At 40.9% G+C, this 22,483-nt stretch overlaps 3 protein-coding genes across 5 annotated transcripts; 1 reads left to right on the top strand and 2 right to left on the bottom strand.

The window, feature by feature from the left end:
* Window positions 1-1,011: 1,011 nt before the first annotated feature.
* Window positions 1,012-8,159, bottom strand: nsun3 (NOP2/Sun RNA methyltransferase 3). The gene is made up of 6 exons (XM_015952714.3): window positions 7,909-8,159; window positions 7,265-7,368; window positions 6,655-7,172; window positions 5,125-5,279; window positions 1,874-1,995; window positions 1,012-1,568 (listed from the first exon to the last, which is right to left on the bottom strand). The coding sequence occupies exons 1-6, from the start codon at window positions 8,035-8,037 to the stop codon at window positions 1,238-1,240; spliced, it is 1,359 nt and encodes a 452-aa protein (XP_015808200.3). The 5' UTR covers window positions 8,038-8,159; the 3' UTR covers window positions 1,012-1,237.
* A 2,618-nt stretch (window positions 8,160-10,777) lies between these two features.
* LOC107381159 (ATP synthase F(0) complex subunit C3, mitochondrial) lies at window positions 10,778-13,662 on the bottom strand. Of its 3 annotated transcripts, none has more exons than XM_015952715.3 (5): window positions 13,554-13,662; window positions 13,214-13,305; window positions 12,599-12,670; window positions 11,580-11,779; window positions 10,778-11,133 (listed from the first exon to the last, which is right to left on the bottom strand). In XM_015952715.3, the coding sequence occupies exons 2-5, from the start codon at window positions 13,250-13,252 to the stop codon at window positions 11,019-11,021; spliced, it is 426 nt and encodes a 141-aa protein (XP_015808201.1). In that variant the 5' UTR covers window positions 13,253-13,305; window positions 13,554-13,662; the 3' UTR covers window positions 10,778-11,018. The 3 variants fall into 3 exon arrangements, with proteins under 3 accessions (XP_015808201.1, XP_015808202.1, XP_015808203.1); XM_015952716.3 differs by having other exon boundaries at window positions 13,494-13,590; XM_015952717.3 differs by having other exon boundaries at window positions 13,518-13,564.
* Window positions 13,663-19,732: 6,070 nt separating this feature from the next.
* On the top strand, window positions 19,733-22,458 carry rrad (Ras-related associated with diabetes). The gene is made up of 5 exons (XM_015952718.3): window positions 19,733-19,891; window positions 20,083-20,473; window positions 21,047-21,120; window positions 21,215-21,419; window positions 21,524-22,458. Exons 2-5 carry the CDS (start codon window positions 20,101-20,103, stop codon window positions 21,799-21,801), a joined length of 930 nt encoding a protein of 309 aa, XP_015808204.1. The 5' UTR covers window positions 19,733-19,891; window positions 20,083-20,100; the 3' UTR covers window positions 21,802-22,458.
* Window positions 22,459-22,483: the final 25 nt, after the last annotated feature.

Genomic DNA, 22,483 nt, shown 5'->3' with positions numbered 1-22,483 from the left:
TACCATATGATGTCACAATGTTGTTGTGAGCCTGTGTGTGTGTGTTTGTTAGCGGTGCCGCCCTCTCGGTCTGCTAGGCAACAGCATTTGTTGCCTTTTTCAAACAGGAAGTGGGAGTGGAGTAATACTCTGGTAGGGGGTGACTTGCTCTTTAAACAAGGTTGTAAAACTGTCAAAATTAGATTTTCCAACATTGGATTCTCATTATTTTGTCATTATTTGAAGTTGGAATAATAAACATTTTTAACTCACTCACTGCCAGCTGTTTCCTGATCACTAACGGCCTTTGCTGCCAGCGTTTCTCACCGTTTTTACTGTTTTTTTAAGAGTCACAGAACGTTGCGCGCTAGCATGATGCCGATGCCAAAACAACCAAAACAAAGAGGAGACTCACCTCTTACATCAGGAAGAAGCCGTGTGTTTCATCCGTTATCCGTTCTTTCATAATCTGTTGTTGAATTGTGATCGGCAGACGCTTTTCCGGTTCGCGCCTTACTTTTTTTACAGGAACGGCCCAAAACGATCTCCACACACATGGATGTGTTGCTTCCTGATCATGTGATCTGTGACATATGCGGATGAAGATCGGCTTCAGGGCTGAGATGTTTGTTCTCTCAGTGCGGGGGCTCGTTCCGATGCTCAAACAGTAAAAAAAAAATGCAAATGACGACTTTAGTCGTCACTGGCAGTGAATGAGTTAACTAAAATGTTGCCAATTCTGGGCTGCACAGTGGACACTCGGGTTCAGATAATGGATGGATGTTGCTAATTTTACCATCACTTATCTGTGGGTTTTATTCAGAGCTCCTAAAGCATAAATAACTGATCTGTTGTCAGAATTGTTTTTATTTCTGTAAATATATGACTACCAGCAGCCCCTTTTACCATGTCAACTTTCATATAAAAGTATTAATGACAAGCGTTCAGTAAATATCATAATACACTTAATATCGGACTAATAAAAACTGCTGGAATTTGGGATAAATGTAGTGAAAATTATTCATTTTAATTTGCTTGCTAAATGTGGAATTTCATGCAGCTGGTTTAGTTTTGCCGTGTTAAACCATCCTTCCTCAAACCCGTGACTTTACATGTCTGCTGTTATCGTCCTCCTTGTGCAGACAAGACATGTCGCAGTGTGTGGAGTCTTAGATCCGCTCTCTATGTACTGAAACCAGTGCTTTGTAACAATGTATTAACTCATTCCACATGTCTGTTCAGAACAGAAGGTAATGCCTTATTTTCTTCTAATTCGAGATAAAAACATGGGCCCCCAGGTCCTGTCAGGCTGAGGAACCACAAGAATACCAAGTCTGTGGCTATGAGAGGACATGGTGCTGTTCGATAGCAGCGGGGGTGCTTTGGTACACATCTGTCCACAAGCAGCCTGTGAACTAAAAGTGAAGCATTTAGATAAAGGAGTTGCAATCTCCTCCCAAAGATCTTCAACTTCAGCTTCAGGAAAATCCTTCAGCACCGTCTCAACGACAGCACCGTTTTCAGAGTTTGACAGCGTGCAGGTTGAATAGACCACAACACCCCCTCGACGCACTGCAGATAGCGCGGACCTATAGGGAGCAGGCAAACACTGCACTTTATGAAAAGAGTCTTCAAAATGACACTAAATTGATCCAACAAATGATACCGTTCAACTCTTTATTTTAGCTGTTGTGAAGCAGTTAAAGATATAAAATGATGATGAAATCCATCAAACCAAATCTAATCTCATCATTACACACAGAATGTATTTACACGTGTGACATTTAATCTCTGAAACACAAAGGAACATTTAAATGTCCTTAAACTGAGCTGAAATAATGTTTTATTTACTGATTGACTGAAACATACAGAAGATGTATAGTAACGGGCTTACCTGAGGAGCTGAGCCTGCAGCTCAGGCAGCCCGGCTCTGTCCTTCAGCCTCTGTTCCCCCCGCTGTTCGCTGCTAGAGTACAGCCAACTCTTGTCGTTAGAGCAAGGGGCATCAACTAAAACCTGCAGCATAGACCAAACAAAATGTCAGCAGCTTAGAGTGATTCAGAGAGCTACAGCCTGTAAAAGTCAGCATGGAGAGTAACGAGAAACTTCATGTTTAAATGGATCATTTTGGAACAGCAGATTAAAGCATGAGGGCTAAATATCACATGATGATCTGGAACTTCCACAGTAAATTAGGTTTACCTCAGTAATCTTTTTTACAGAGTAGAAAACAAAGTTATGAAAATAGAATTTAAACATGAAGCAATCTGGCTTTTTAGATCGTTTAAAATAAGCAGCATCAAAGATTGAAAATATTAACTTACAAACTTACAGGATAAATCACACATACTCACGCACACACACACACGCGCGCGTGTGTGTGTGTGTTTTAATAAACACCCATCTATTTCCTAAAGTAGTTAAGAGATTTAGCAATAATTAAATTTTGAATGATCATTTGCTGTTTTTTTCAGCTATTTTAATACGATTTGTAACAAGTTGCATCGGAACCCTAAAAAATGACAAATATTAATGTTTTTTTCATTTGAGAAACAAAAATTACAAATTTTCACTTGGCTCCTTTTTACCTTCCATGCAAACCTAAACCGTACCTACATAAATACAATTCCTGTAACTTCTCTAGATTTAACCAGAGTTCCAAATACAGGGGAGCTAAGGGGAGCCCGGCTCCCCTGAAAGAGTGACAGGCTCCCCTAGAAACCCTCAACATACACACCCAAGGGGAGCCCAGAAAAATGTCATGTTCCTACCTATATTACATTATTTATATGGACTGTCAGCACATTATTTTGAGTGGAGAAGACCGGGAGCACTGATAATTGATGCACTCCAGGCAGCTGCGTACTGCACATAGCCAGAGCAACATTCTCAAATATATTTAATTAACACTAGAGCTGGACAACAATTCAATAACGATATATATCGATCAATAGACATGTGGTTCAATAGGAAAAAAAGTACCAATAAAAACTTCAATAAAAGTTTCCTTTTTCCATAGTAGCCTAAGCCTATTGGGTAGCTTCATACTAGAGTCATTACCTACACCCAACCAATCAAAAACACAGACCCAAGCCCACTATGTCACCAAGCCCTCCCCTCTCAGACCTAAACAAACAGCAATGTGACTTAAACAAGATGTTGCAGCAATGAGAGGTGGAAGAAACTGTCCCGAAAAAAGTTTACAGTACTTGACCAGTGGGGCTATTTTTTCATTCTTACAAGTCTGACAAAAAAACAAACAACGGTGGTTTGCAACAGAGAATCAATAAAAACCAAGTCTGGCAAATCAACCAACTTGTTTTATCATAAAGTAATGGCCTAAGATGGCCAGGGCTGCACAAAATATATTTTAGACATTTGTCATATGGTTTTCTAGCCTAGTGAACTAGACCAAATTCTTGCTTTGCAAAGTTTGGTCTAGGCATGCTCTATTGGAACCTCCACAGCTCCTACCAGGACTCTGGCTAGCCTATCACAGCTCTCTAGAGGGGTTTCAAACGCATAAAGAGCTGTGATTGGTCCATAATGGTGGGCCAATCATAGTGCTCTATCTGCTTAGTGAACAAATCACAGAGCTTTATCCGCTTTGTGGGCAATCAGGGCACTCTATATGCCTGGTGGGTGGGATGATGCAACAGAGTGAAACAAGAGTATGTCACATTCATTGTCCAGTGGAATGCGGAGATCATTTGAAAGACAATGGTAGAACCCGCCCCACAACCGAGAGCCGTCAATGGAGCATGGCCAGACTAAATAATACATTTATTTAGTCTGGCTTGCCAGGCTAATGGTTTTCAATAGTTACTGAAATCGATCAATGATTTTTTTTTTCAGTCGATAAGCTTTTTTTCTGTATCGTCCAGCCATAACGAACACACGATTGTCCATGTCATTTTCTTTGGTCCTTTCTGTCATTTTTTTGTTCCCGACGCGCTCCGCTACAGCGCCAAAACCCATGCTCCGGTGATGTCACCTCACTGACGCGGCTGCAGAGCGCACACCCCGCCACTTTAGTGGTCGGTAGATCCTTTTGATGTTATTTAGTTCAAAATTCAAACATGAGGTGAAAAAAGTAGGAAGCCAGGCAGCAGTTTTTCTGGAGGACTAAGAGGAGATGCAGGAGGATCAGAGGTCAGACAGGACAGGAAAATTGTCTAATAAAAAACAAGACAAAATTAAGTGCTTGAAAAGAACAATATAGGCAAGTTTATCCCACTACTTTTTTACATTTATAAGCACTTAATCTTTACATAATTCAAATCACCTGTGTAATTACACTCCGTGTAATCCGTACCCTGGACGTAACAAAATTTTCATCTAATTATTCACAATTCATTGCTGCACCTCTTGACCCACTTTAACCTTGTTGTTTTATATTGAGCTTTTTAATAAATAAATCCAGTTTACTTCAGCCACTCTCTCAAAGCTCAGTCCAAAAATCAGCTCCTGGCTCTGCCCTTTTGTTTGTAGATCATTTATTTTTGTCGTGCATCACCACTTTCCTGCCCCAACTCTCTGTTGAGTTTGTCTGCAGGTGTTTCCCTCATACAACCTTTCCATTTTACTTGTACTTTCTCCAAAATGTAGGTGCAGCTGGCGTGTAGAGTAAACAACCTCGGTTGACTTTGTATTAGAAGACTCTCTGAAGGAGCTTTAGAATCTTTTTCATGGCCTCAACTGGCAGCGAGTGTGTTTCCTTGAAGAGCAGCAGTAGGATCAAAGTGTTCACATGCTCAGGTACATTTTTGGTCACATCTACAATTTATTTTTCAACAACATAAATTGAGGTTATATTTTTGGCCAGGATAATTCCACAAATATATCCTTTAAAATATGCATCAGTGACCAAATACAGCTTTTGTACAATCTTTCTGGCCAACTGTCATTTATAACATTCACAAAAGACACCCATTTAAACTGAAAATTTTCTATTTTCCAACATAACGTTTGATTACGAGCCAGTCTTCTTCTCTACAGGATTTATTAGTCTCTGCTAAGGCTTTCTGTTCTTGTTCATTTCCCTCAACAGACTCAGAAAATAAGTGGATGACCCTTAATTTGTAGGATATTGAAGGGAAATTCAATTAAATGTTGCCATAAACACGACAGGTGTTCTTTACCTACCTTGTCATAAAAGCCAGTCTCACTGTCCCCAAAAGACCGTCCATCCTGTGCGGACACAATCACTCTATTGTTTAGTGAGCGAGGCAGAAAGGACTCCAGGGTTTTGGACAGCCAGTCTCGTCTGTGAGGATCCGGTTCATTACAGCAAAGGAGTGCTGTGGTGCACAGGTAGCATCACTGATTAATATTAATAAATAAAGCAGCAAATAGATAATTCATTAAGAACGAACATTTTCTTTATATGCAAGGATTTTATGTAAAAACAAAAACCCTAATCCCATGCACCACCTTATATCTTTCTGTATTATAAGTAAGGGTGGGACTCGATAAAAAAACAGTCTAATTAATTAGATGCTTTGGGAAAGTTTCCTTTTACAGTCCCCTAATTACTAAGTACTTACATGGTAATTACATAGAAAGTTAAGAGTGTAATACTGTTTCTGAGTTCTCCAACAGTTATTATCATGTAACACGAGTTCTATTCTAGTTTTGATTCTTTAATCATTCCCAGTATATACTACATTACACTATAATTACACAATTATACACTTCAATTACACAATAATATACTTTAACTTACTATATAATTACTATGTAAGTACTTAGTAATTAGGGGACTGTAAAAGGAAGTGTTAACAAGCTTTGTAATTAATTACTCTTGATTAACCTTTTTTAATCGTTCTAGACAATTTGTGCCCAAGCTATCTATTTTCATTTAAAAATAATGTTAGTGAGGCACAAATGACACACTCACACGTTAATGAATATATTTCTGTAACCATAAAGTCTATTTGATTACTTATTATAAAGTTAACCATTGTGGGATTTGTTCGGATGTGTAAATATTAGTATAAGTGTTATTGATAAAGTGTAAATAAACATGGTACATTGTAAAAGTTGTGTTCTAGCCTGAACACTAGGTGGCAGCAGAGCACTGCTAAGATTAGATTGATTGATAGATAGATAGATAGATAGATAGATAGATAGATAGATAGATAGATAGATAGATAGATAGATAGATAGATAGATAGATAGATAGATAGATAGATAGATAGAGGTGTAGTGCAGAGTTCAGGGGAAGTTCTGCTGAGTCACAAGATGAAATCTTGCCCCTCCTGTTGTAATAAAGTTCAAGTGGATAACGCTGCTGCCTGTCTGCTCTCTACCAATTACAAAACACAATGATAAAAATGTTTTTTTCTTTCTTTTCTTCATCAAATTTGATTTGTCATAATTCATTTATTGTAGTTTTATCTTGTGTTTGAAGTACGTACAAAAAGGGTTTATATGGTCTTGTAGCCCAGGCCCTGCACTTTTGTTAGAGGTGCAGCTTTATGATATTTATTTATATATGGGGCATAAATTATAATGCTAGACTTTTGGGGGGCACTCGAGCTTAAGCGGTAATTTTAAACTCGTTATTTTTTTCTAAATAATTAATCGTAGTTAACGTGTTAAATTCACACCCCTAATTATAATATTTATTGACGTAAATTGAACAAAGTCATCCTAAAATCATCTTCGTTTTACCTGGAGTTGCACTCTGCATTATAGCTACAGCTTTGCCTCCAGGGGCAGAACAAAGATCCAAAACCCTTTCCTCATCTCTGACTTGCAAAGCCAGAACTGGAAGCAGAGAGGCAGCGTTCAGGAGGTAATACTGCTTCAGAAGGCCATCCCGGTGAGCCTGAGAGGGAAATCTCAGTCGGCGTGGGTGGACGTAACACTGTAATGAAGAATGGTGCAAACTGAGATCAAGCTCTGACCGAGGGTCCTGGTTGAGTGCATGAAAGGGGACTTCAGGCTGGAGATTGAAGTCCTCAGGAGAGCACTCTGAGATGTGGTGAGGTGAGAAAGTGTCTTGTCCTTCTGGATATTTAGAATTAGACACAGTGGAGGCACCATTATGAGGAAGGGAAGAGACTGTTGTTTGTGTCAGCAATGATGAAAAGCCCAAAGAGAGAAGACTGTCTGTGATATCCGTCACTGTGCTGAAGCGGTTTAGCATGACCCCATATTGCCAGGACTGTGGGTTGAGGAGCACTGCTCTGCAGGACAGAAAGCATTCTCAATGAGAAAAATCCTGAACCTCATGGACTTGTTAAGCTGCAATCGTTTTCGAATCTAAATAATAAATCACCTTGCAGATGGCCACAAGTCTCCAAGTTCCTCACTGTACTGTTGGTCAAAGTGATGGAGAACAACTGAGCAAGCAGGTCTTTTCTTCTGGATCGTTTTCCTCACCTAATTTCAACACAATTCATTTAGATGTGATTCTGATCTTTCAGATTTGTGATTGTTTTGTATCTTGACAGCGTACTAAACCTAAGATTTACAGTTTGGGGTCAAATCCGCTAAAATCTTATCCACCAGCGACCCCTGGTGGTCAAAGAAGTAAACTAGGCTGCTTCTGTAAAAAGAATAAAAACTGAAATGGTTGGAAATAGTCAGTCCACTCTGAGAGAAACAGACTAAATGACCATTATCCCATCCTAATTAGAAAAATGTTTATCTTTATACAAATAATTAATTACCCCATATGGAGTTTTGGTCGAATTCCAATGAGTATTATGGCTTTTCCCCAAAACTTTTAAAAAGAAAAGGATTCAAAATCGAAAACGTGTATTTTCAATCTTCATGATTGTTAGGAATAAAACTGATGTTACATGTGCTGAGCCAAAAGTGGGGATAAGCACGGAAATCCTTCATTTGAAGAAACCAGAATAAGTTTACACAACAAGCAAATGACTAATTAAATACTATTACATAAAAACAACCAGTTACCTTGTTATTTGGAGACTCGTTTTGTTGAATCTGCAGTAAAACTCCATCTGTAGCATTGTGGCGGTTAAACAACAGACACCAAAAGCATTTCAGGTTTATCCTTTTAGATAAACCCCGAAAAGCCCTCATCACACCTTAAAGTATCTGTGTTGAGATGTCGCTGCATAAGTAAAACGCCTACATGTATTTATTCAGTATAAACAGCGCGTATTTGACATTGACGGGTACGTTTTAGAAATTCGTCCCACTTGAAACACGAATATTATTTTATAGTTCCGCCTAAGATGAACACGTGAACACCAACCAGAGCAGGTTAAAGGCGCTGGATAAAATTACAAATGACAGTAAATAATCTATTATTAGATAATATTAGTTTGTCTTTGGATACAAATTAATCACTTAACGTTAGAGCAAAAAGTGCAACTATAGGCAACTGCAATTTTTTTTGGTTCATTTTAGCCCTGTTTGAGTGCAAAACGCTGTGCCCCACCAACAGCACCGTCTGTGTTTAGTTGACAATAAAATTTCCCTACCGTGTTATTTAAACTATAGACATGAATACATAGACGGTCTGTTGGGGGCTAGAGAGCGTAACAGCATTACCGCCATACCGGATGGGTCTTCTGACTCTCCAAATAATACAGAGTGAGCAACTGAACTTTGCCTGTTTCTGTACAGCCTGCGGTTACAACCGTCGCTGGTTGATTTTATATTAAAATAAAATTGATTAATTTTAATTATATTTAATATCAATTATATTACATAAATATATGAATAAATATATATATATATATTTGTACATTATTTTTATTATTTTATTTTATAAATGTATTATTTAAATGATTTCAATATTAATGAATATTAAATAATATTAATATAATCATGTGTGTGTCTGATTTTGTGAAAAGGCTTGATAAAATGTTTTTTTTTTTTTGTTGGGTAAGGACGGTAAGGACCTTCTTCAGTAGAAATTGATGCACTGGGGGAGAATGGAGACCTATCTAAGATGGCGGCCGGCCACTGTGGCAGCTCCAATACCTGTCCACGTGGTGTCTATGTATATGTCTGTAATTTAAACAGCATTTTAAATAAAATATTTACTGGGCTCCAGATTAGTTTGCAGTGATGAGCCAACACGAAAATCTTGTGAGAGTCTGACTTAACGGAGATCTTAGGACAAGAGAAAAGTGAAGATCACCGACGTCTATGGGTTATTAGAAGTTATTTTGATACTGTGAACCACAACATCCTTTTTGATAGAATAATGAACTGGGTGGGACTTTCAGGCACAGTCCATTGTTGGTTCCAATCATACCTCACAGACAGCATATATGTTGTTTCTATTGGTGAACACAAATCAAAGCAAATCGCCCTGACATTCAGTGTCCCCCAAGGCTTGATATTTGTACCTCTGCTTTTCAATCTCTACATGCTTCCACTGGGCCAGGTCCTAAACATCGCCTACCACAGTTATGCAGATGACACCCAGATCTACCCACCTCTATCATCTAATGATTCTAGTCCCCTAGACTCACTCTCTCAGTGCCAAGAGCTATTTGACTGGATGCAACCAGGTTTCCTTACGTTAAACAAAGACAAGACTAACACTATTGTCTGTGGAAATAAGGATTGGACGGAAGCCATTTCTCAACTTAGCTCCAAAGGAATGAAGACAAAGACTCAGGTTAGAAATCTTGTTACCACTGATTCAGACTTGAGCTTCACTGGTCACATTAAAGCAGGGGTGGGGAACACTGGTCCATCGAGGGCCGCTATCCAGCATATTTTAGTTGTAACCCTGCTTCAACACACCTGATTTCAATCAACAGGTGATTATCAGGCTTCTGCAGAGCCTGATGAGCTGCTGAATAAAAAGTAAAGACATGCAAGATACTGGGCAAAGAGGACCAGGGTTCCCCACGCCTGCATTAAAGCTGTAATTAGATCAGCGTTTTATCATTTCCATCAATTAGCAAGACTCAGAGGTCTCATGTCAAAACAAAGCCTAGAGAAATTAATTCATGCGTTCATCTCCAGCAAGCTGGACTATTGCAATGGTCTTCAAACTGGTCTCCCCAAAACAGCTGTAAAACAACTGCAGCTTATTCAGAATGCTGCTGCTAGTCTTAAGAACTGAGCACATCCCTGTTCTTAAATCCGTACACTGGTTACCAGTAAACTACAGTATAAGCTTCAAAATGCTTTTACTAGACTATAAATTCCTCGATGTTATGGGCCCAAATTACATGTCGGATCTCCTTCCTGTATATATACACCCAGCAGGGGGTCTCAGATCCTTGGGAAACAGTCAACTGGTAGAACCTCGGGTCAGAACCAACAAGGTCAAGCTGCTTTCAGCTACTATGCTGCACACATATGGAATCAGCATCCTCATGACCTCAAATGTGCCCCAACTCTATAGAAACTTTTATATCAAAAATAACTTTCATGTATTCATCATTCTTTAAAAATATGTTATGCTGCACTTTGTGCACTGTAACTGCTAACCTTTTGACTGTGCCTTTTATCCATTTTTTAAATCTGAAATTAGTATCTACATTTCTTTGATTTACTGTGTTTGCTTCTGTAGAGCACTTTGAATTGTCTATTTGAAATGTGCTACACAAATACTACTGCCTGGCCTCATGTGGTCATTAAAAATGAACTTCTACTTTATGTTTAGTAGTCGATTGTTAAAAGTTCAAACTAAAATGTATTCTACCAGTGTCAAATTGTCATGAGCTCTCCCAAATACAGAAATATTGAACCATTAAATTCCCAACACAAATGCACCTTAGTGTCCATTATTTCAAAATGTCAATATGGTCATTTTGAGGTTTTCTTTAAGACAAATAAAAAAAGACACATAACGAGTTAAATGTTTTAATGATGTCACTGACTGCATTTCGCTAACAAAAACCTTCAATTAAATACAGTGTTTCAGATCTTTCATCAAAACGATTGGAGCCGAGGTTCTTACATCACCAGATTAGCAGCCCTTCTATAAACACTGAAACGATTAGCCAACACATGATCTGACATTTGATGTTTTCAACAGCTATCCTTGTTACCATTGTAATGTGTTCTTGAACAGCTAATGCCGAACCGATTTACATGGCGAAAAGAATGAGGAATGCAACCATCAGACAGAAGAGACCCATAGCTTCAGACAGAGCGAAGCCCAGGATGGCATAAGAGAAAAGCTGCTGCTTCAGAGAAGGGTTCCTGTTGAGAAAGGACAGATGGGATAAAGCTAAGTAATGCTAGTTTTAACATCTATTAAACATCGATTCTGTAAAGAACCATGATAATCACCATCAAATGGTTAGGGAAGTACAATGTGATGCAGCCAACGGAAAATGTGTGTGTGTGTGTGTGGGGGGGGGGGGGGGGGGGGGGGAAATCCATCTTAATAAAGAAAGCATTGCAGCTGTAGCTATGAGTTTGGTGTCTAAATTGACAGACATTTGTATTAATGCCTCCTACTCTCAATTTTGTGTTCAAAATTCATCCTATACAGAGTAAATCAACCTAAGACCAAATGTTCATTAGTTACTTTGTGGCCAAAGCAAAACCCAACAATTAAAAGCACCAAAAATTGCAATATTTGATCTTTGTAAATCCTAAGGGAAAAACAACCTTCCATAGTGGGAATACACGAAACTTCTTACCTGGCATATCCGATAATAAGGCTGCCGAACACAGTTCCAATACCAGCTCCAGACCCGGCCACTCCCACAGTAGCAGCTCCTGCTCCAATAAACTTTGCAGCTGTATCAATATCACGGCTTACAGCACTGGTCTGGAACCCTCGCACTGCCACCTGCTGCTGGGAGGCTGCAAGGCTCAGAGGTGCCAGGAGTGAAGCAGTCTGAAATGAGTTCAAATGGTTACAGAAGGATCAGTGGGTTTATTAAATAAATCAAGTGTGTATAATGATTGTTGAGTGATGTGAAATTAAATAGCCTGTCCTATTGTGCCTCTACCACAGCGTTGCACTTCAATTATTTAGATAGCAAACTGGAAAAATGGCAACATGTTCATAAAAAAATAAATAAACCCTGAAATACTCAACCAACACCTAAAATTTGTTGGCATTTTACTGAAGTTTTACATGACTAGAAAAACATATGCATGTGGTTGATCCTTGTTAACGGAGTGCAAATTTGTCTTGCATGTAGATTTACATATTTGACCAAATGTAGACAAAACCACAAAGGGATGCCACAGAAACAAAGCTTTCAGAGCCCATCTGACATGTTTCAGTTAGTCTGATTGGTCGTATTGCTTGTTCTGATGCAAATAGTAGTGCTTAGTCAGCTACTGCCATTACTATCCCTCAGAAACTACACAGAGTTTAAAAATTCTGCCTCATTTGTGCGGTTTTTGGTGATGCCAAACAACTGAACAATAGTGCATCTATTGAAAATAGACAGTAACCTCAGATTTTTGATTAGGAGGTGGATTTTGTTTCAAAAGCAGCATGCATCTAATACAAAAAACAAATCAAAATAAATAATGAAAATCCAGTTTCTACTCCTACCACTTCATGGTCTTTCTTGCAGTGAAAAACATGCTATTTTTTAAGCAACGTCTTATATGCAACCATAGATATCATACTCAATTCACTCTTGCCTGTGAAGTTATATGTAACAGATGTAGCAGGTAATTTTCTGTGTAAGAGGCTCACCTCTGCTTTCCTGCTGTCTGACACTACTGCTGCTGAAAGTGGTCTACACAGAGCCCGGGATCCAGCACGGACCTGTGTTAAAGAGAGAAAGCACAAACACACCAAGTAAATGCAAAATGTTAGTCTGGCCAGAATCCATGCATCCTACTAATAAGCTTTAAAAATATGGCCACACCCAAAATAAGTTTACACGGATGGTTGAACGAATCCAGCTGTCACTTTGAATTAGTTTTAGACTGAATTGGACATTTGAATTGGGCCTCTGTTTAATTAACAATTTTAAATGCCTAAAATGTAGATTATCCCTATTTATGTCGTTTTAAAAATCACGTGATCTCTTTCTCCACAGTGCTACAGGAGACTGTTTGAGGTTTGACCTGTGAAACTTTGACGTCCTTGCAGGTGGGAGCACCAGCTGACTTTAGCAAGGGGTCAAAGACTTCTACAAGGCTCGGCTAGCTCAGTTAGCACGTTATGTTGTTAGCCTCCGACAGTTTGTCCTTAAACCACACTGGTGGGAAATAGCATCCCTGCTTTTTAAAAGTATGCAGCAAATAATGGCACGGCTAAGTGCTTGCAATAGTGATCAGTGCCCATTCATTCACTTAAACTCACCAGAGAGGGCGTGGAGACGAACTTAGCACAGGCATACATCACGACGAGACGTCTGGGTCAGGTCAAACAGTGCAGCAGGCGTTTATTAAAGTCTGAAAAAATATAAGAAACAAAACAACGTTTAATGGAAACCTATTAATTAACACTGTTATCGGGAATGCATAGTTAGTCGGATAATCAGATCGTAATCATTTACAAAAACCGCACAAAGTCGTAGGGCTAAGTTAGCAGTAAATAGGAAGGAAGAGGTAGCGTTTTAGTGGATTAAACTAAAATATACCGTGTGAGAGAGCAAACAGCTCACCAAACGCTGTTCCTGATAAAGACGGTTAGCTCTTACCGGTCTAATGTAGAGGTCGAACGCTCGGGAAAAATGCGCATGCGTATTGGTATGTCCGGTGTCTTATGCAGCAGATGAAGAGCAGAGGGAATTTATTACTGCCCCATGTGTCCATTTGTGGAATTGCACTAGGAATGTATTGTATGGAAGCCCATTCCCGCCACTCAGTTCAATAATAATAATAATTATCTCATAATTATGATGGTCCCCATCTTTAAGAAGGGTGACCTGAGGGTGTGTTCCAATTATAGGGGGATCACACTCCTCAGCCTCCCTGGAAAGGTCTACGCCAAGGTACTGGAGAGGAGGGTCCGATCGATAGTTGAATCTCAGATTGAGGAGGAGCAATGTGGTTTTCGTCCTGGCCGTGGAACTGTGGACCAGCTCTATACCCTTGCAAGGGTGATGGAGGGGGCATGGGAGTTTGCCCAACCAATCCACATGTGCTTTGTGGATTTGGAGAAGGCTTATGACCGTGTCCCCAGGGGCACCCTGTGGGGGACGCTCCAGGAGTATGGGGTGGGTGGCTTTCTGTTAAGGGCCATTCAGTCCCTTTACCAGAGGAGCGTGAGTTTGGTCCGCATAGCCGGTAGTAAGTCGGACCTGTTCCCAGTGAGGGTTGGACTCCGCCAGGGCTGCCCTTTGTCACCGGTTCTGTTCATCACTTTTATGGACAGAATTTCTAGACGCAGCCGTGGTGTGGAGTGTGTCGAGTTTGGTGGCAGGAGAATCTCGTCTCTGCTTTTTGCGGATGATGTGGTCCTCCTAGCTTCATCCAGCTCTGACCTTCAGCTCTTGCTGGGTAGGTTCGCGGCCGAATGTGAAGTGGCTGGGATGAGGATCAGCACCTCCAAATCCGAGACCATGGTTCTCGACCGGAAAAGGGTGGCTTGCCACCTCCGGGTCGGGGGAGAGGTCCTACCTCAAGTGGAGGAGTTTAAGTATCTCGGGTTCTTGTTCACGAGTGAGGGTAGGAGGGATCGGGAGATCGACAGGCGGATTGGTTTGGCGTCTGCAGTGATGCGGACGCTGAGCCGATCTGTCGTGGGGAAGAGGGAGCTGAGCCAGAAAGCCAGGCTCTCGATTTACCGGTCGATCTACGTCCCAATCCTCACCTATGGTCATGAGCTTTGGGTAATGACCGAAAGAACGAGATCGCGGATACAAGCAGCCGAAATGAGTTTCCTCCGTAGGGTGGCCGGGCTCAGCCTTAGAGATAGGGTGAGGAGCTCGGACATTCGGGAGGGACTCGGAGTAGAACCGCTGCTCCTCCGGATCGAAAGGAGCCAGTTGAGGTGGTTTGGGCATCTGGTCAGGATGCCTCCTGGACGCCTCCCCGGGGAGGTGTTTCGGGCATGTCCTGCCGGCAGAAGGCCCCCGGGTCGACCCAGGACACGTTGGAGAGGTTACATCTCCAATCTGGTCCGGGAACGCCTTGGGGTCCTGCCGGAGGAACTGGTGGACAAGGCCGGGGAGAGGACGGCCTGGAGCTCCCTAATTGGGATGCTGCCCCCGCGACCCGGACCCGGATAAGCGGAGGAAGACGAAGACGAAGACGAAGAAGATAATTATGACTTAGCTATCTCATAATTATGATACTTTCTCATTATTATGACTTAGCTATCTCATAATTATGAGATACTATCTCATTATTATGTCTTAGCTATCTCATTTTTATGAGATAGTATCTCATTATTACGACTTAGTTATCTCATAATTATGAGATAATATCTCATTATTGTGACTTAGCTATCTCATAATAATGAGATACTCTCTCATTGTTATGACTTAGAATATCATAATAATGGGATACTATCTCATAATTATGACTTAGCAATCTCATAATTATGAGATAGTACCTCATTATTATGAGGTAGCTAAGTCATAATTATGAGATAATTATTATTTTATTTTATCTGAGTGGCACGAATGGGCTTCCACAGTATGGGGCCTCAAGATTGATGCAAATAAATAAATCATGTATACCATAAACCAGTATTTTTATAAAGCACTGTTTAAAAACAGCATGGCAGCTAACCAAAGTGCTATACAGGTGCTGGCCAGTAAATTAGAATATCATCAAAAGGTTGAAAATATTTCAGTAATTCCATTCAAAACGTGAAACTTGTACATTATATTCATGCAATGCACACAGACCAATGTATTTCCGATGTTTATTACGTTTAATTTTGATATTTATAGGTGACAACCAATGAAAACATCAAATCTGGTATCTCAGAAAATTAGAATATTCTAAAGGCCAATGAAAAAATGTTTGTTTCTCTAATGTTGGCCAACTGAAAAGAATGAACATGAAAAGAATGTGCATGTATAGCACTCAATACTTAGTCGGGGCTCCTTTTGCCTCAATAACTGCAGTAATGCGGCGTGGCATGGACTCGATCAGTCTGTGGCACTGCTCAGGTGTTATGAGAGCCCAGGTTGCTCTGATAGTCGTCTTCAGCTCCTCTGCATTGTTGGGTCTAGCGTATTGCATCCTCCGCTTCACAATACCCCATAGATTTTCTATGGGGTTAAGGTCAGGCGAGTTTGCTGGCCAATCAAGGACAGGGATACCATGGTCCTTGAACCAGGTGCTGGTGGTTTTGGCACTGTGTGCAGGTGCCAAGTCCTGTTGAAAGGTGAAGTCTGCATCCCCATAAAGTTGGTCAGCAGCAGGAAGCATGAAGTGCTCTAAAACTTCCTGGTAGACGGCTGCATTGACCCTGGACCTCAGGAAACAGAGTGGGCCAACACCGGCAGATGACATGGCACCCCACACCATCACTGACGGTGGAAACTTTACACTGGACCTCATGCAACGTGGATTCTGTGCTTCTCCGCTCTTCCTCCAGACTCTGGGTCCTTGATTTCCAAAGGAAATGCAGAACTTGCTTTCATCAGAAAACATAACTTTGGACCACTCAGCATCAGTCCAGTCCTTTTTGTCCTTGGCCCAGGCGAGACGCTTCTTGCGCTGTTTCTTGTTCAAGAGTGGCTTGACACACGGAATGCGACACCTGAATCCCATGTCTTTCATGAGTCTCCTCGTGGTGGTTCTTGAAGCGCTGACTCCAGCTGCAGTCCACTCTTTGTGGATCTCCCCCACATTTTTGAATGGGTTTGTCGTCACAATTCTCTGCAGGGTGCGGTTATCCCTAGAGCTTGTACACTTTTTTCTACCACATTCTTTCCATCCCTTCGCCTGTCTGTTAATGTGCTTGGACACAGAGCTCTGCGAACAGCCAGCTTCTTTAGCAATCACCTTTTGTGTCTTGCCCTCCTTGTGCAAGGTGTCAATGATTGTCTTTTGGACAGCTGTTAAGTCAGAAGTCTTCCCCATGATTGTGGTGCCTTCAAAACAAGACTGAGGGACCTTTTAAAGGCCTTTGCAGGTGTTTTGAGTAAATCAGCTGATTAGAGTGGCAGCAGGTGTCTTCTATATTCAGCCTTTTCAGAATATTCTAATTTTTTGAGATACCAAATTTGGAGTTTTCATTAGTTGTCACTTATGAATATCAAATTTAAATGTAATGAACATTGGAAATACATTGGTCTGTGTGCATTGCATGAATATAATGTACAAGTTTCACGTTTTGAATGGAATTACTGAAATATTTTCAACCTTTTGATGATATTCTAATTTACTGGCCAGCACCTGTACATAAAGAGCCAAATGCTCAGGCACAACAACAGACACATTGCATAAAATGAAGGAGTTAGCTAAAACACATTCAAAGGCAAAGCATACTTGTTAAAGATAGCAGTCGAAGAGAACAATTAAAATCACTATGCCAGAAATTAAAGAGAGAAAAAACCTATTAAAGCCAGCTAAAACAATACTAATAAAAACCAAAAGTGCTAAGAAATATTGCATGGTGCAATTTATAGAGAAACTAATCGAGAAAAGGCAAACAGCACCAAAGGATAGGAGGGATATTCATATTTTACAGATGTTTAGTGTCTATAAACTGTCAAGCAATTTCAAATGTCATATTTTTCAAGTGAGGTTCTGTAGTTTATACTTTTTAATTATTTATTGCATTTTGCCTGCTTCTTTTTTATCTAACCTATTTTATACTAATTAGTCTTTGGCATCCAATGTGGTCAGCAAAGTCAGAAATTCACAGTGCAGAGAAATGTGTTTCCTTCAGGTATGTGACAACTGGGCTTTTAATCTTGAATGAAGACGTACAGCTTACTTGTGACTTTTGAAATAAGGCTTGGTTTTTCTATAATACAAATGGTTTATTTGTTTCATACACACACACACACACACACACACACACACACACACACACACACACACACACACACACACACACACACACACACACACATGCTCTAATGGTTAATAAGTTAATAAATAGTTAAATTGCAGAGTTTGTTTTTGTTGTTTAAAATGTGTTTTTGTAGCACTCTGCTTCATGTTGTGTAAATTAAGTTATTTAAGTAATAAACAGCTGATATAATACAGCCTATATTGTAGATTAGTAATTCAGTTCATGCACAGTTTGTATAATGTCTGGGGATAAAATAATTTAAGAAACAAAAACTGTAAGGAGCCGTTTGAGAGTCAAAAGGGCTGGTTCATTTTAGTGAGCCGAGCTGTAAGAATCGGTTCTCTTAAAAGAACCGGAGATCCCATCACCAACTACTGCTGGGGGTACGCAGCAGCTCCCCTGCAACCATGTATGGACAAGTGGGTACAGACAGTAGATGGATGGAATTAATGTAGTCACTAAGATCAATTTAAAATCACCATGAAGCATATTTTAAATGTAGGAGGCCAAACTCTCACCTGGAGACATAAGACCCGCAGGACCTAAGTTCAAACACACTCTGCCTTAATTTGTTGGCAGTAACCACTACTGAATTATGCAAATGTGGCTCAATTTTGCAGCACAACTGTAACAGTTCAATAAATAAAGAATAATGTTGATCAACATACTTCAACTGGGTGCAAAACTCTGAAGTGTGTCGCAAAGAATGACCACAGGGTGGCAGTAACACACTTGTCCATGTCCCAGAAATGAATTCACAAACGTTAGTATTCTGCAGCTGGAAGCTAAATTAATTTGCATGAAATGTGTGTCAGACTACAGACCAGATCTCGAATAACTACAACGCAGGGTGCAGGGAAACAGAAAACAGACTCACCGTTATTTTTGTTAATTGATGCAAAACTAATTTTAGGATTTAAAATGTTACTATAATCTATCTTAATCCAGGTTTAATCTGTCAAATCGGCTCATATTTAATTATAGGCTAAATATAAGGCTGAGTGAGTTGAACGCATTTAAATGCAAGCTTGATTATGTGGCGGTTTCCTTCATTTTTGAAGCTGGAGGTGCATGGACATGAATAGTAATCGGATGCTGCGTGTGTAGAATGTGTATGTGGTTACAGTGCGTTGCGGTAAATGACATGCAAAGATCTGCCATTTAGATATAGAGAATATGTGGTGAAAATAAGATGCAGACGTTTTAATGACCGTTTGTATTCATTTACCCAAATTCACTTGTTTACTATTGAGCAATGCATCCAGTTTAAACAACAATGAATAAGTGAACACTGATTTGTTTGTGCAAATGAAAATAGGTGATTGCAGTCCAGGGTGCGCCTGATTGCCCGTTGACCGCTGGAGATAGCCCCCCCCCCCCCCCCACACACACACACACACCCACACACCCACACACACACCCCACATCCACACACACACACACACACACACACACACACACACACACACCCCACATCCACACACACACACACACACACACACACACACACACACACACACACACACACACACACACACACACGCACACACAACCTCCCAACCTCCCACCCCCCCCCCCACCCCCCCCCCCACCCCCCCGCGACCCTGCTTGGACAAGCAGGTTCAGGAAATGGGTGGATGGCATTCAAGCATGCAGCTCTCGTTTCCACTTGCACCTGCAGATGTCTCTGGGATTTCCACACAATTCTAAAAATAGCTCCGTGTTAGAATAAAATATTCGTGCTCCAGCGTTGAGTGGGCTTTCCCTGTTCAAAAATTCATCACTGGCCGCCCCCGCAAAAGTAAGCTCCATTTGGAGATGCGGAAGGGAGATTCCTCTCGGCTCTGCACCCCCTCCTCCGCTGATGTGACCGTTACGCACCACCATAATAAATGGAGACGTGACTCTTCTGGGCGAATCCCTGCCGACGTCACTCATTCCTATATAAACAGGCTGATGAGCGACTCTGAGCAGACTCAAGCAAAACCGTCTTTTTGACTTTTTCTAAGGAGGGATTATTGGATACGCTTCGTTGGGTTTTGTTACCGGCTCAGAGTAAGTCTTCACATTTTAAAACGGGACATTTGGGATCAGGTCGAGGGTTTTACGCATTATTAAATTACTTGTAATGAGAAAAATGTAAAGTGATATTATGTTCCACTGTAAATCTAGTGGCGCGTGTCCTTTCTGTAAACTGGATTTTGGCACAAGGACCGCATATTTACGCATGGCACATCTGTCCACAGATCGTTTATATCACCACGATGACTTTGAACAAGGGTGACAAATTGCGAAATATGGACAAGAGAAGAGGGAGCGTGCCCTTCCCAATGAATCTCCCCAACCTCCACAGGAGAAGCATGCCCGTGGACGACCGGGACCTGCGCGCCACGATGCCACAGACCGGGCAGACGGACGAGCTGTCCAACCTTCTGCGCTGCACGTCCTACTCCCCGAACGAGCAGCACCGGGGCAGCTGTGCTTCGGACTCCTCAGACTCGGTGATCTCCACCGGAAGCGAGACGGACTCTCAGGTGTACAAGGTGGTTCTGCTCGGGGAGCACGGGGTCGGCAAGTCCAGCCTGGCGCGCGTCTTTGGAGGCGTTGAGGACGCCGGTCATGACTGGGATGAAGCAGGTAAATGGTGCCATGGATGAGTCATCAACACACACTCACATGGTACCGATTTTATTCGGTCAGATTGGGAGATATTTATGCTTTTTCTGATAAAATTAGAAGAAAAAATATATATATAATTTTTATTTTTTATTGTACTAATTTTTTGTATTTTACTCTTATTATTTCTGGGAATAAATTGTTACAATAACTACATAAATGTACAGCATTGAGGTTAATTTTATCCCAGTTAACACAAAAATCCTTCACACAAATGCCAAATTAAACATTTTTATTCGCATATTTCCACGTCAGCTTGACGATAATGGGAAAAACAGCACGTTCATTACTTTTGCAAGAAAAGCTTTAGATGCATTGATTATTTCTACTCTATGGCACCAGCCTTGCTCTTATAGTAATGCAGCATTGAAAAACACACATACAGGCACCATAAAGGGATGGGATGATTGCAGATTTAATGTGAAACAGTCTGAGAGAGAAATGCAGCAACACACACTGACAGAAAACATGAACGTCCATAAAGGAGATGCCTTCTGCAAGGATGTAACATTATATGTGTTCTTCCATCTCCAGGAAACACTTATGACAGATCTATTGTAGTGGATGAGGAAGATGCTTCCATCATGCTATACGACATCTGGGAACAGGTGAGATGAATGCACATCATTTATGCAGTGTTTTTCACACTGGAAACTGTTTGTAGAATATGGGATTCATGCTGGATTTGTCTCGTTCTCAAAGGATAACAGCCAGTGGCTGAAGGAGCAGTGCATGAGGATGGGAGACGCTTACATCATTGTGTATTCTGTGACTGACAAGTCAAGCTTCGAGAAGGCGTCTGAGCTCCGCATTCAGCTGCGTCGAGCTAGGCAGTCTGAGAACATTCCCATAATCCTCGTGGGCAACAAAAGCGACCTGGTGCGGTCCAGAGAGGTTTCTGTAGACGGTGAGTGAGAACAAACCAAACATCACCACAGCTTTAGTGTTTTCTCCAATGGACACCTCTTCTGATCGTGTTTTGCTGATTTTTCTTTTTCTTTTTTTTTGCAGAGGGTAGTGCGTGTGCTGTGGTATTTGACTGCAAGTTCATCGAGACGTCTGCATCCCTTCACCACAACGTGCAGGATCTATTTGAGGGCATCGTCAGACAGATCCGCCTAAGGAAAGACAGCAAGGAGGAGAATGCGCGGCGCATGGCAAACTGCAGGCGTAGAGAGAGCATCAGCAAGAAGGCAAAACGCTTCCTGGGCCGCATGGTTGCACGCAAAAACAAGAAGATGGCTTTCAGGCAGAAGTCAAAGTCCTGCCATGACCTAACTGTCCTCTGAGGAACACACACGACAAACAGACTGCAGTTTTTGCTTTCCCTTTGGCCTCTGAAGACCAGATCCTGTGTGTTTTTACACTAATCCTAAAGGACTAATATAGCTGTACAGAATATAACTTTTTTTAGGCACAAACCAAAAGCCAGGACAAGATATAATCAAGGTCCTATCATGATGATGGTGAGAACCTTCATGAAGCTTTGCAAACATTTGATTTTATAGTCTACCTTAAACATTTTGTCATCAGAGAACGATCCTTCTATGTAAAAGATCTGATATGGTATTTCTAACGAGCTGCAGAGATCGCCTTGCTGTCGTGTTGTTGTGCTCCTTCGGTCGAGGGGATTGATGTTTTTACTACACATGTGAATTATGTTGAATGCAGCGTACATCTCATTCTTCTACCAGATCACATGAATAGGTCATCTGGGGTCAGATTTACTTGAAAAGTGGTGCGCGGGTTCGTGCCTTGGCCAAGTTGTAGAAGACGACTCAAACCTTGGGACAAAATTCTGTTTTTCTCTGTTTTTTCATAACACTGAATTCAGGTGGTGAATGTATGAGTAAAGCAATACGTTATACTAGTCTCGTGAACTTTGGCATTATTTAACTATTCTTTGTTTACATTGATTTTCTTTTTCAATAAAATTTGAAATAAAAGTGTGATTCTCTCTGTCATCACTCC

This window comes from Nothobranchius furzeri, chromosome 9 (genome assembly GCF_043380555.1).
Source record: "Nothobranchius furzeri strain GRZ-AD chromosome 9, NfurGRZ-RIMD1, whole genome shotgun sequence".
Taxonomy (NCBI): domain Eukaryota; kingdom Metazoa; phylum Chordata; class Actinopteri; order Cyprinodontiformes; family Nothobranchiidae; genus Nothobranchius; species Nothobranchius furzeri.
Note: the sequence above shows the minus strand (reverse complement) of the source record. Positions and strands in the feature narration are given on the sequence as shown.